The sequence below is a fragment of the Phodopus roborovskii genome, unplaced genomic scaffold, assembly GCF_943737965.1.
Source record: "Phodopus roborovskii unplaced genomic scaffold, PHOROB, whole genome shotgun sequence".
Lineage (NCBI taxonomy): Eukaryota > Metazoa > Chordata > Mammalia > Rodentia > Cricetidae > Phodopus > Phodopus roborovskii.
The window spans coordinates 15,257,929-15,273,290 of record NW_026126540.1 but is presented as its reverse complement, the minus strand read 5'-3'; the positions used below and the strand labels follow the sequence as shown (position 1 = coordinate 15,273,290).

The window sequence follows — 15,362 nt, the reverse complement described above, 5'->3', positions numbered from 1 at the left end:
ATGATCCTATGGCTTTCAGAAAACAGCTTAAACATGTGGTGATTACACAGATCCTATCAAGGTGTTTCAATTGCTAACTTTAATGATGTGACATTTACTAGCAAATGTTAAGCTTCTTTTAGTGTTCTAAAGGTGACTCTAAGGGACACAGCATGTCAGTTAAAAGTAAATCTGTTCTCTTTAAAAGAGTAAGTCAGGAAGTGTCCCAGGAAGTCAAAAGAAAATACATCTCTGGTAGACTTACATTTATCGGTAATGGAGTGGGACAACCCACGTCCTCTTCACTCATCATATTCCATACAGAAAAATACCTGAGTTAGAATGTTTGCTGTGACTTCTAGGGACTTCATCCAGAGCATGTGTCATCTATATTAATACCTCCTCCTTCAGGTGTTAGGACTCAAGCCTGGACACTTAGTGTACCTCGCACTTCAAGATGTCACACAGTTCTTTCCCTAGAATAACTAATTACATTTGATGTTATTTCATTAACTTACACCAGCAGGAAAATGACTTTTCTTTTTTACCCTATCAAACTGTTCCTCTACTAGAAAAGGAATTTCCTCCTAGCAATGCAAAATAATATAAAAGCATGATTTCAGAGGCATTATTAAATGCTACGTAGATTTATTTGGAGATGTATTACCATTTCCTACCTCAGATTTTGTTTTAGAGTCTTGGATGACTGCCCCTTTAATGGGTTTCTATTATTCTTTCATTTAAAAAAGAAAAAGAAGCCAGGCCTGGTGGCACCTTTTAATCCCAGAACTTGGGAGGCAGAGGCAGGAGGACCCCTGAGAGTGTGAGGCCACCTTGGTGTACAGTTCAAATATGAGGACTGCCTGGGCTATTTCACAGAGAAACACAGTCTTGAAAAACAAAGGGCCAAAGCTTTTAAGTCAACACAGGACTTATGTTAACAAGAATGCTAGTACCTATACATAGACAAGAACTCTGGACATGGGGTCTACAGCCACAGCACAAGATATCCAGCTGGCAGAATTTCCCTTCTGTGTTCTCTGGGGATCTGGTTGGCCTATAGACAGTCATTGATTATAGAAATATCTACACAATGAGGCTCATCCATATATTAGCCTTCAAATTTTATTTTCTTTTTCATTCATTTTAAACATGTATTGAGTGCTTGCTATACTTTAGATACTGTTCATGAAATGTCTCTTTTCAAATTAACATACTATGCATCTTTTTCACTTTGAGGCAATTTATTCAGTAGTTATTTAATAAAAGATTATTTTAGAATATATTAAGTACTGTGTGTGTGTGTGTGTGTGTGTGTGTGTGTGTGTGTGTGTGTGCGTGCATGCGAGTATCTGTGTGGGCATGTGCACACTAGTACAAATGCTCTTGAAGGTAGTGAATTTCCTTGAGATAAGAGTGACAGGATGTTATAACACACTATATGAGTGCTCAGACACAAACTCAGGGCCTCTGAAAGAGCACCACTCCCGAAAACTTCTCGGTTGCCTATGCATTGTATGATTACTCTAAGTATAGTACACAATTTAAACCCCATTATTTATCACTTTGCTATTTAAAATAACAGTCATAATAATAATTTCCAAGGCACACAATATCAGAGTCAGTAAAAATAGTATGTATGTATTTTAAAATGAAAACTGAGATGATTAAAGGAGCCAATTTGCTTTCATTTCATGAGTGATTTTTCAGATTCCCAAAGCCTGGCTCTAAAAGTAGCCTGGGTTTAAAATAAATTTAAAAGAAACTATTTAGTACATTTATTTCTAAAATATCACCTTCTCTAGATTGTAAATTTCAAATCACAATATCATTGCCTAATGGTCATTAGGTGACATGAAGTTAGGTGTGGTAGTGCACACCCAGTCTCAACCCTCTGAAGGTTGAGGCAGGAGAATACTGTGTGCAGAGCCAGCCTTGTCAACAAAGTGAGTTCAAGAGAACTCTGTCATTAAATAAAAAACAAATAAAAAATTAAAGAAACAAATAAGAAAAAAGATGAAAGATGAAGGAAAATAGAAGAAGAGAGGAAGAGAAGGAAGGAGGGACGGAAAGGAGAGCAAAGGAACAATGACAAGAAAGACATGAAAACATTCATTACAAGGCCTAGCATTTGTTCCAGCTTGAGTCACTCTTTGCCATGTGTCCCTACTATACATATTCCTTGCTTTATAATGCCGTTATATCTTGACAAACTGTATGTGGATTTAAAATAATATTATTAAATATATATTTATTGTTTGTGACATACTAAACATGTTAACTTTCAATACAGACCTGTTTACTAGGAAGTAGCCTACTGCCTTGGCCACCAAACCTCAGGAGCATTGTGTTATATGTCACACTAATGTCAAGTAAAGGATGAGAACTCAATATTTTAAGCAGATTCCCTGACAAATGCATGCTGTTGAACACCATGATGGAGCTGAAGACAAATTGGAAGAGGGAGCCATTGAGATGGAGGACCTTAATGTTTTATGAACGTCTTTGAAGAGCATTTATGATATATTCCCTGGCAAAAGTTGACCTCTATATAACTATGGAATGCTAATTGTGCTTAGTTTTCAATTTTGATCAAAAATTAAAGAATGATATAAAATTGAATATGTGTGTGTGTGTGTGAGAGAGAGAGAGAGAGAGAGAACATGCTGTGTGTATGGATGCATGTGCAAAATAATGTGAATTTAAAGTTATCTTAACACATAAACAGTATTATGGAAATAGATAAATGCCTGAGAATAAATAAAAAGTTTTTTTTTTTAAATTCCATAGATCACAGAAGACAGAACATTAGGGTTTGAGTATAAAATGAAGGAACTGGATCAATTACACAAAATGATAACTGTTAATAGCCCTTCTGTATCCTGAACATAATATTTAGAAACACTAGATATCATGGATAGACAAAATCTGTAAGTTGTGGGCATAGAAGTAAAAGAATTTCAGGTCAATGTTATAGAAAACAACTTCAATTAAATTATAGAAGAATACTGCCCACATTAGAGAAAAAGATGCCTAGCCAGGTACGAGAGGCATGTGAGACATCTAATATAAAAGATTAGAAAAGAAACACTTGATAGCATATAACTTGAACAATAAATAAAAGAAAAAAGAAAGATTATTAGATGCTGCAAGAAAAAAGGCTCAAGTAACACAAAAAGCCAAGTGAATCATCTGGTTATGCTATCATAGCTAATGAACAAATTATGATCAGTATCTTAGTGGAGCTGGCTAGAAAGAATATATCAATTAAATAAGTTGTTAACCTCTTTGAGGTTGCTTTGGCCATACCCTTCCAGGTAGAAAACAGCAGTCTTTGGTTGAAGATGTGCAAATGAAGTCATTATCTATAATTGAGCTGCCAATGACACAGGGTCAAAATTCTTTGTTACATGGTAAATCCACTAAAAAGGAGCAAGAAATTCTTGAAGAGATATTATGACTATATACATCTATACATAAGTCCCTCTATTCCTCAACTTTTGTCACCAAGTCAAGAAGAAGCATTTCCCCTCTCCATTTCTACCAATCCCCTCTTTATGAACTCAAAAACAAGACATTTAAGTAAATTTATTTTCTCAATAGTTACAGAGGAATATGCTTATAAGTCTAAGAAAATACAAACAATTGACTGAATGAAATAACCCAGGATATGAAAATTGAAGTCTAATTAAAATTCCTCAGTGAAAAGTCTTAGCAATGCAATGGGTCACAAAGAAGACAGACATTAGGGCTTCGAGATGAAATAAGGGACCTGGGTCAATTATATAAATTTATAATGGTTAATAGTCCTTATGCGTCATGCACAGGAACACTGAGATAACATGAATAAATAAGTCATGGGAATTGATGAAAAATAATCCAAGATCAACAGCATAAACACAACTTCAATGAAATTATAGAAGAAAATTTCCCAAATCTAGGGAAAGAGATGCCTAATCAGGCACTAGAGGCATATGATACACATAAAGGTAAGTCCATCAGGATAACAGCTATTGATGGAAATTTTAAAACACAGTTGGAACCATGTGACTGATTCATGCTGTGAAAAATAACAACCATTCTATTGCACCTGACGAAACTATTGGTTATAAATGAAAGATAAAGAAAAATTTCTGTGATAACAACAGGCCAGAAATGTATAACCATCAAACTATCTCTTTCAAGAGTACCAGAAAAATATTTTTGATGAGAGAACAAGGCAAGATGCTATAAGGGAAAATAAAGGATGCTAGGATATGGGTTATATGAAGTAGGTGAAAGAAAACAAATACCATAAAACCAACAAAATGATAGCAATTAAGCTATTAGTCTTACAAAAATAATTTTGCCACTCAGTGATCTCAATATCCTAATCAAAAGACAAAAGCAGTTTGAATCTAAAAAGATGCATCTTTATACTATCTCCAAGGGGTGAGCGACTATCTCACCTTTAAGCTTAGATACTAACTTAGAGTAAAAGGTGTGTAAATAATAGAGCTCAATGAAGTTGTAGACTACCTGGAGATAAAAGAGACAATGAAAGACTACAGAGAGAGGGATAAGCAGTGTTCTTCTGAAATAAAACCCTTGCTAGATTATCTGTTGCCAAGACTTCAGCCTTAACCACTTGTACATACCAGAAACACTAAATGAGCTCAGAAGGTAGTGTCAGTGTCCGTGTCCGTGTGTGTGTGTGTGTTTGTGTGTGTGTGTGTGTGTGTGTACACGCAATGATTAAAGAAGAGGTTATACATTTGATAGGGACTGGTGTGGACTTAGAGGAGAGTGAGGGAATGTAGGGGTAGAAATGATGTAAATACTGTAACTGTATAAATTCTCAAAAGATAAAAACAAGCATACAGTATTAAGTTACACAAAAGTTAAATATAATTAAAAATATAAAGAAATAAAAAAATAAATATTTATTTTATTGAAGTGTCTTCACATAGTGGAAGAAGAGAGTATCTGGTCTAGAACCAAGTGTATGCTGGAATTACAATATCTGTGAAGAACCAGTTAAGGCTATTGTTGAGCAAGAAGGAAAGCAGAAGGCAATCCATCAAAGCACTATGACTAACAAATACTGACAGTTGACAAATTGATAGTCTTCAATATGCATCTTAGGAAAGATGGAGCACACAGGCACATGCTATGATCTGAAACATCCATATAAATTCTATGAGAATTTCTCATCCCCCTTTCTGCAGGCTGAACAGTAAAGAGGGAATACATGTCATATAGGCTACTAAGTACACATACATACTCCAAGCAAAGTCACACAATAAGCTTGTTTGTTTGACTATAAAACATTTCTTCAATGTTGAGTAAAACTCCTGCTCAATTTATATTTGACAGCTATTGCCACATGCTTCCACCCAAAGCAATGGCAGCAGAAGAGTGCCATGTAGAGCTCCTTGTATCAGTATCTTTAAGCAAGACTGATGGAAAGACAATTGGTACCACCCAAAACAAAAAAGAATCTCTGACAAATGATAATGGGCAGATACAGTAAGCTCTTCAGAACTACTTGTATCATATTTGATATCAAACTCATGCTGAATCCTTCCAGGTTTTATTTGTATGTAGTTTTTCTTTAAGAAATGCATTTATTTCCTCTCAACAATTTCTCTTAAAAGTGTTCCAAATCACTCACATGGCAAATTATCTACTTAAATAGATGTATTTTTTTTCTTTAAAGTGAGATAAAAGCAAAGTACTAGAAATCTGGGAAATACTAGCATACATATTTAAATTTTCACAAAATAATTGATTTGACAAAGTTTAAATAATTTGTGTGTGGTTGGAAGATTCAGTAAAAAGGGTTAATTGTCTACATTTCAATATCTGGTTTGTATTCCCAGAAACATCATAAACAACAAAACACAATATTCCACTGAGCACAGTCGCTTGCCTGGAATACTACTCCTGGAGAAGTGCAGAGGCAAATCACTGGAGCTTTCTGGCTGGCAACTTCTAGGTAGATGAGAAACTACCTCAGGGAAAAAGTAGGTATCATTCCTGAAGAGATGCCCTTGGACAGTACTTTGGTCTTAACATGCAGAACTCATGCATGTGCTTTTATACACACACACACACACACACACACACACACACATGCTTGCAAGAAATGCACAGAAAAAATTTAAATGAGAAAACAATGGGATTTTGATGAAAAGTACTCAAATTATTATTCCATTCACAATACCTTCTACCAGGCCTTGTTCTGCAACTGCAAACTTTTATATTTTTAATTTTTGAAACTCAAGATTCCAATTGTTCATAAATTTTACTTACAACTCCATTCAAATATCTATCTGCCTTCCACATTTCCTGAAGGAGTTCTGCCTATTTTCTCTAAACAGTACTTGTGAAGCTCATTCTTGGAAGGCAGGAAAATAACTGCAACAAAAGTCAGTAGAAACTGAAGATAGGTGGGATCATGTTGCTTGAAGGAGAACATTGCCCATGAGTAGAAGTTAGAATGATAATGGTATAAAACAGTTTAAGCCAAGATTAGACTGCAGCAATTACAAAATATTCATGTCGTGAAATACTAACCTAAGACTCCTTTCCTAAATAAATAAATTAATTAAAAAATCTTGTGTATTTTAATAAGAATCTAGCCATTTGATAGGTGTTTCTGAGGACGGTAGATATCTGTTGTTTGCAATGCCCTCAAGTTCACAAAAAAACCTTTCAGTTCATCACCATTATTTTGTTCTTTGTCTGTGTAAATAAGAAATTGTTTTAAAAGAAAGCTCTAGCTTAATTGGGCAACATGGAAATGTGAGTCAGTAATTGCTATGACTTAACATTTGGGAGAATTTGCCCACATTCTGCCACCAAGGACTGTCCCACAGCACAGGTACTACTCCAAGGAGCAAGCTACTTTTACTCTAAGTGAAAAAGTGAAAGTTGAATTTGAAGGTTTCCCTGTGAGTCAACTGGAATAATTCTTCACCCAATCAAAACCGTGAATTTGTCCTCAAACTAGAGACTTCTTTTTTTGGGACACTGACATGAAATATCTACTGGCACAGCCAGGAAGAAAAGACAACAGCCTCCCTCCTCTTCTCCCCCCACTTCCAGTATCCTCTGAACAGCTTTGTTCTCTGTCTGCATAATTAATAACTGTCTTGGCAATCAGTCATGCATTCCTTAGTGGCACCTCAGGCACCAAGTGTCCTTCTAACCCCTCCCCACAGAAGAAACCACCACAATGGCTGTACATTGATTTCACTCAGGACAAGTCATTTAAAAGTCAGTGTGAAAAAAAAAAAAATACAACTGGGTTCTGAGGGCGTTCACGCACAGAACCAGGCCCTGCACTCTCCTATAGAGCATTGCAGGGTTTTGCTTTTTTTTTTAAAAAAAAAAAACATATCAGGAGATGTATTAGCTTGTTTTTTTAATATATATATATATATATATATATATATATCCTATTACTGACAAATATATCAGAAATAAACCTATATTAAAGCAGGTGTCATTGAATATACATACTTGGAAAGAGGTAGAACTTTTATTAATTATATAAATTTTTATTTAAATTAGAAACAAGCTTGTTTTACTTATCAATCCCAGTTCCTGAACCCTCCTGTCCTTATCCTCCCCTTGTCCCTCCCATCCTTGTTCCCCCCACCAATGCCCATGGAATGGTGAGGCCTTCCATGGGGTGTCTTCAAAGTCTGCCATATCATTTAGAGCAGAGCCCAGGGCCTCCCCCATGTGTCTAGGCTAAGGAGTATCCTTCCACATGGAATGGGCTCCCAAAGTCCATTAATACTAGGCATAAATACTGATCTATTACTAAAGGCCCCATCTGACTTCCTAGTCCTCCTAACTAAACCCATATTCAAGAAATCTGGGTGGGTCCTATGCTGGTTTCCCAGCTAAAGACTGGAGTCCATAAGTTCCCCTTGTTCAGGTCAGCAGTTTCTGTGGGTTTCTCCAGCCTAGTCTTAGTCCCTTTAGTCATCAATTTTTTTGTTGTTGTTGTTTTTTGTTTACAATTGGATTCCAAGAATTCTGGCCAGTGTTTAGCTGTGGATGTCTGCTTCTGCTTCCATCAGCTACTCAATGAAGGCTCTAGGAACTTCCAGAAGCATTGCCATCTCTTACTTCAAGCTCTATTATAAAGCTATAGTCCTGAAAAAAGCTTGGTACTGGTACAAAAATAAACAGGAAGACCAATGTAATGGAATTGAAAACCCTGATATCAATCCACACGCCTACGAACACCTGGTATTCACAGTGAAGCTAAAATTATATAATTGGAAAAAGAAGGCATCTTCAACAAATGGTGCTGGCATAACTGGATGCTGACCTGTAGAATATTCCAGATAGATCCATATCTATTTCCATGCGCAAAATTTAAGTCCAAATGGATCAAAGACCTCAACATAAATCCTGCCACACTGAACCTCTTAGAAGACAAAGTGAGAGGTACCCTTGAATTAATTGGTATAGGAGACTGTTTCCTCAACAAAACACCAGTAGCACAGGTACTGAGATCAACAATTAATAAATAGGGCCTCCTGAAATTGAAAAGGTTCTGTAAGGCAAAGGACATAGTAAACAAGACAAAATGGCAGCTCACAAAATGGGAAACGATCTTCACCAACCCTACATCTGACAGAGGGCTGATTTCCAAAATATACAAAGAACTCAAGAAGTTATTTACCAAAACACCAAATAATCCAATTAAAAAGTGGGGTACAGAACTAAATAGAGAATTCTCAGTAGAGGAATCTAGAATGGCTGAAAGACTCTTAGGAAAGTGCTCAACAACCTTAGCCATTAAGGAAATGTAAATCAAGGCAGCTCTGAGGTACTACCTTACTCCTGTCAGAATGGCTTAAATCAGAAACACCAATGACAGTTTATGCTAGAGAGGATGTGGGGAGAGGGGACCACTCTTCCTCTATTGGTGGAAGTACAAACTGGTACAGCCACTTTGGAAGTCAGTATGGCAGTTCCTCAGGAAAATGGAAATCAGTCTACCTCAAGATCCAGTAATTCCATTTTTAGGCATATACCCAAAAGATGCAAATTCACACAACAAGGGCATTTGTTGAACTACGTTCTTAGCAGCATTATTTGTAATAGTCAGAACCTGGAACAACCTAAATGCCCCTCACCTGAAGAATGGATGGAGAAAATGTGGCACATTTACATAGTGGGATCTTCAAATTCAAAGGTAACTGGATGGAACTAGAAGAAACCATCCTGAGTGAGGATATGGTTTTTAGACATAGAGCAAAGGATTACCAGCCTACAATACACCACCAGAAAAGTTAAGAGAGACATTCAAGGTCCCCTATAGAAGGGGAAAGGAACAAGATCTCACAAGCCAATTGGGAGCATGGAGGAAGGGGAGAGGGAGTTGTGGGGAACAGGTAGCAATGATAGATCAGGAAGACTGAGTCAGGGAAAGAATGGAGGAGAGCAAGAAAAGAGACACCATAATAGAGGGAGCCATGACTGGGTTTAAGAGAAATCTGGCACTAAGGAAATGTCCAGAGATCTACAAAGTTGACCCCAACTAACAATCTAAGCAATAGTGGAGAGGCTACCTTAAATGCCCTTCCCCGGTAATGAGATTGAGACATTTCTTGTTTTTAAAAAATTAAGACAAATTTGATAGAGTCTTAAAGCTAAATGGCCTGAAATGGATGTAAGTAATGTGCCTTGTTTATTTTATTTTCTCCCTAAGCCATCCTCAAGCCCCAGCAATAAATCAAATGGTGGCAACACATGGGAATCAAATGCTATGGCATCTACAGTATCTAGTTCTCTGATACAGATCAATACCCATCAAATGGTAAAACAGTAAATAAATTTCTAGAAGTACTACCTTATTACTTCTTAGTAACTTCAAAACAGTTAAAGGTGGGATTCAATAAAATTGTTTAAGATATTTAATATGAATGCAGTAATTATTCAAAAATTTTAACCCTATTGGAAGAAGAATAAAGCCCTCACATGTCAAGAACATTGAAAACCACATTTTATACACAGCATTATACTCAAGAAAAAATTGCTCTTCATATTAAGAAAAGGAAAACCCTGAAAAGGTTCAGACCTAAATTTGCACATTTTTACTTAAAAAACTCAGATTATTTATTTATTTATGGAAACAGTTTCCTAACAAAAATGAGAAATAAACCTTGTAATCAGATACATTGATACTGGATGAAAAGTTGTTCTGTTTAGTCTTTGTGTGTTTCTTACCATTATAAATGATGGTGTTGATGCTGCACTACAGAGTAGCACATATATAACCCAATACAAATCCCTCCAACATTAAACAAGAACTGTTCTTTCTAAGAAATCTGAAGGGTGTCCAGGCTTTCACTGTGTGTGGCCTTTGAAGGGAAACAAGGTCCCAGTGTTTTCATTTTTTCTTAAACAATCTCTCATTACTAATCTACCAGGTTATGTACTCTCCCTCTCTTTCTCTCTCTACCCTGTCATCATAAAGGAGAAAAAATACCAATGACATTATTAACTTCTTTTGAATCACAGAAAGTTCATGGTAGACCAGAATCTGATGTCCACTCCTCATAGATGAAACTACAGAGCGACCTCCTTACATAACTCACCTCAAAGCACATTTTCCCCCCTTTAATTTGAGATGTAAAAAAAATTTCATTGACTTGAATTTTCTGTGTCAGGTCCATGTAAAATATTCATATCAATTTACATCAATCATATATTCATATCAATTTAGATAATCAAAAGCAGATTAGGCTGTATATATGGATATTGTACAAATAATGGAATGGTTTAAAATGGAAAGTGTGCACTACATTCATCGACAATAGTAGAAACATCACCATTAACTGCCCCCACTCAAGCCTCTCTTAACCAGAACAAGAGAACGCAGACAGCAATTACACCACAGTGCAGTTGTATCCCTGGTGACACAGACTAGCTAGCACATGAGCATCTGAAGGACACATGACATCAATCCTTTAAATTGAGTTCTCTAAATTGTCTTCACTATCCTTCAGCAGTAACAAAGGTAACACACATTAGAATATCCATTCAGATCTTAGACAAGTCTGAGGAAGTGGGGAATGGCTGGATTTCCAGAAAATATTAATGAGCAGCTGCAGTGAAAAAGGTGTTAAGCTAGGCCTATGCAGCAAACCTCAGGTCAGGAAGCTAATGATCTACCAAGGCCTGTGGTTCATGCTATTTGCATCATTACAGAACTAAGGAGCCATTATTGTCAGCAGGACATGCTTTGCAGCTATGACTTTGTAGTCAGTCTGGTCATTGCCTGTAGGGAAGTGGGGATGTCAATAAGAACATTTATCCATGACAGATAGAAAGAAATGTATGAGGGATAATGCAGGCACATTTGCCCCTGAGCAAATACCACAAGATCCTTCAAGTCAGCTCTCCAATAAGTATGCTTCTTCCTTTAGGCTTTCATTTATCTGATTCATAGCTAAGACTGATGAATCCTTGCCTGGCCAGTGTTAGTGAATGTGTGTGTGAAGGGAGGGAGGGTGGGTGACATTTAACAATACAGTGATAATTCAAAACGTTCTGCCAGGCTTAAAAGCATAATCACCTGCCACATTTTCACTCATCAAATCCCACTATTTGGCAGACGGATATTGAGACAGTAATGGATGTGTTTATAAGTAAGGAGAGAGAAGTACAAGAAGTTGAAGTGCTAGGGCAAGGAGTGGTAGCCAAGGTAAATGCAAACACAAATGAGCCAAAGTTTGTGAAATTGTAAGGAAGGGGGAAAAAAAAGCAGTTTTCTATTACCACCAGTTTACATATCTTAGGAAGTATAGGACCCAACAACCTTTACATTCTCTTGCTTCTTTACGGCATACCCTATTGTTTCCCCCAAAGATGATCAGAGTATTTATAACATCTTCACTACTCACATAGTTCCATCTCCTACGGCCCGGCTCAGAGCAGTTTAGTGGCCAGAGCAGGGCAACCTGGTTGAGAAATGATAGAGGAACTAAAGACAAAAGACCAAACTGCATGCACGGCTCATCAGACTTAATGCCATTTAACCATGCATTGAATATAATTTTCATGATGAAAATATTGACATGAACTTGAACTAATCCCTCAGTTGCAGTGTGGACAAGTCCTTTTAAATTTGAAGTAATGAGACAAAATGAGACTGCAGGATTTTGAGTTTTTGAATCAGGATCTCTCACCACCTAGACTAGACAGTCTCAGACATATGTCTTCTCTACTCCCTCCCCAGAGCTGAATTAGCTGCCATGTTTGGCTTTTTAAAAGTGAGTTCTGGGGTTTGAAACCAGAGCTCCACTTGTTCAGGTAAACACTTCACCAACTGAGTCATCTCTCCAGTCCGCTATCTTCTTACAACTATAAAAACTACATATTTCATTTTACTACGTTATGAAGGCATTTGGTATTTTTAATCACCCCCTAAGGAGAAAATGCTTAAGTTGATTGTGACAATCACAATGAGATCTTTGCAGTAAAAATAATCCAAGGTAGAGAATGGTTTCTGACTTTTCGTGTTCTAATTCTCATCTTTGAAAAGAGGAATTCAATTAAAAAAAAAATAGCTGACTAATTTAAGTAAGGATGATCTCAAGGTTGTACTTACTGGCATGACAACACTGTAGTGGATGCAGAATCCAGGCTCCGATGGAAAATACTCATCGGAAACGAATCTTATCCTGATTTGATTTCCTTTAGAGATCTGCTTTCCTGGCACAGTCCCAGAACCACACCAGCATCCTAAAATACTTCCATCACTGGGCTCCTCAACTTCTACAAAATCATACCTGTGAGGAGGCAAAGGGGACAGAGACATCATTGTTTATCTAGACAATGGAAATTTAATGTGTGCAATGCATCTATGGAGCAGATCAGAGAGTTGTTCCCAAGTATGCCTGAATGAAGATCTCATTAAAGGCAAACGTTAAAGAGAATAAAAAGTGAAGACCAAGTTGGAGAAATATGAGACATTTTTCAAAGCCTTCAGATTTGCTATTAACAAATTGCGATTAACAAGATTGATCAGACATTTAAAACTTAAATATTTTTCAGAGAGCAAAATTATATGACATTCAATCTATGAATTATTCAATTCTATTTTGTATCGTAATTCCCATCATTATTGTTCAATTTTCTTTGTTAGGAAAGATATATTTTAGTTAGAATTTTACCATCAGTTACTAATTTAGAAAAGCATAATGTCAAATGAATACTGAGAATTCTGTTAATACTTACCAAGTAAAAACAAACTACTGACTACATATTTTTATTTTTAAGGCAGTTGATAATATACATTTAGGTACTAGCACACATTATTTTCTTATAAAATCATTTTGCTATTATTATTCCAGCTTTCTCTTTCTGTTTGAGTCTAACACTTGCTAGAAAAATGTTCTACTGCTGAGGAATACCTCCCAAGCTTTAGCTAACCCACAGACCAGTTTTTAAACAATTGCACATATAAATGAGTGATGGCTTCTCTATATTCAATTATAAGATAATAAAGAGAAAGTTACAAAACTTTTAATGAGAGAAGTATGACATATTTGAAAAATGATGATCAATCAGTTTTAAAATACAATGTAGTATAAATACACTAGATAGAATCAAAACCAACATTTTAGATAGTATTAAATTTAAAGAAAAATGTTAATATAAAGACAACATATGTGACAACTATAGTTATGAATCTTTCCCTTAAGTAATGCAACAAAATTCTTCAGTTTCATTTTTCCCCACATAATCTTTGAAACTAAAATACTTTTAAATGGAAAAGCATAATACATGTAAATACAGTTATTTGCTCTAATGATTTATACAGGGTTATGTTTCTTACTTTGTTTTCCCTGACCAGATCCCTTCTAAAGAAAATGGGAATCATAGGAGAAGCTGTTTGACAAATGTTTACTAATATAGGTCAAAACATCATGAAGGAGAGGAAGACACAAATGAGAAAAATAATACATGTAGGTTATGCTGCCTGGTTTCCTGTGTCAATTTGATATAAGCTATAGTCATCAAAGGGAGGAAAGTCAGTTTAGGAAATGCCTCCATGAGATCCAGGTGTAAGGTATTTTCTCATTTAATGAACAATGGGGGAGGGCACAGCCCATGTCAGGTGGTGCCATCCCTGGGCTGTTGGTTCTTGGTTCTACAAGAAGGTAGGCTGAGCAAGCCATGGGAAAATACTCAGTAATCTGTTCCCTTCCATAGTGTCTACATCAGCTCCTGCTTCCAGGTTCCTGACCTGTTTGAGTTCCTGTCCTGACTTCCTTCAGTGATGAACAGCAATGCTGAAGTGTAAGCCTAATAAACCCTTTCCTCCCCCAGCTTGCTTTCTGGTTGTGGTGTTTCATTGCGGCAATAGAAACCCTAACTAAGACATGGGCCATAATGAAAGGAATGGGGAATTTAAAGCCAAGCCATTTCTACATGCTCAGATGACCATACTGGAGACACAATGATCCTTATAATACACTCCCAGGTATCAATTTTCAAGGTGAACAATTGCCCATACCATTATTTAAAGGATTTACTAGGCCTTTTTTTATGAGCCAGTCAAATATCACGTTCTCAGGGCAACATGATGCAGCACACTTGGTGCAAAGTGGCTGGTAATGATCTCTCCCCATCTCTGCCATCCTCCTCAGACCCAGGGAGGATTTATGTTCTTTTATGTTTAGCAAACAAGTCTAATGTTGTAGACAAAATTTTTGATCTCCTGTGGGAATGTAGAAACTGTGAGGATATGGGAGCTACTTTCTTACTCCTAGGAATGTGAGGAGTATACCAGAGAAATAAATTCACTGGTAAACATAATTGTCAGACACCCAGCTTCTTTCAACAAAAATAAACCAACCCTGCAGAACAGGCTGTCTCTAGTTCATACTGACTAAAACCCTGTCAATTAAACCTGCCCCATGAGTTATCAAGCCTGACAGTGGTGAAAAACGATGCCAAGTGAGTGTGGATTATAGAAAGCCTGGCTCTGCATGTGTCAACTGGATCAGGAACAGGTTGGGATAGGTAATAAAAATAAGATGGCAATTACTGTACAGAGCTTATCGGCTTATACTTTTGCTATCCAAACACAAACAGAATCTTCAGACTCCTAGTCAAACACCAGATATTCTTAATAGACTCTAGTTAACACTGAAAATGTTTTTGAATAATTGTCATACTTATAAGGTGATTGAAATGTGTCAGGCACTTTTTTAGGTGCTTCTAAATATTATCTCAAAAGATCCTCTCAGCAAACTTAACTGGAAGGTTTTGATTATGCCCAGTTTATGGGTGACTAGATAGAGAGAAGATAATTTGGCTAAGCTTACAATGTAACTAATTGTAAAGTTACAGATTCAGTTTCA

At 36.5% G+C, this 15,362-nt stretch overlaps 1 protein-coding gene across 1 annotated transcript in view; it reads right to left on the bottom strand.

Moving 5' to 3' along the window:
• Pdgfc (platelet derived growth factor C) overlaps positions 1-15,362 on the bottom strand; it is a 153,812-nt gene that overhangs the window by 26,132 nt on the left and 112,318 nt on the right. Inside the window, exon 3 of the mRNA XM_051199204.1 lies at positions 12,602-12,782. Within this exon, the coding sequence (XP_051055161.1) occupies positions 12,602-12,782 (181 nt within the window). The remainder of the gene's footprint in view (positions 1-12,601; positions 12,783-15,362) is intronic.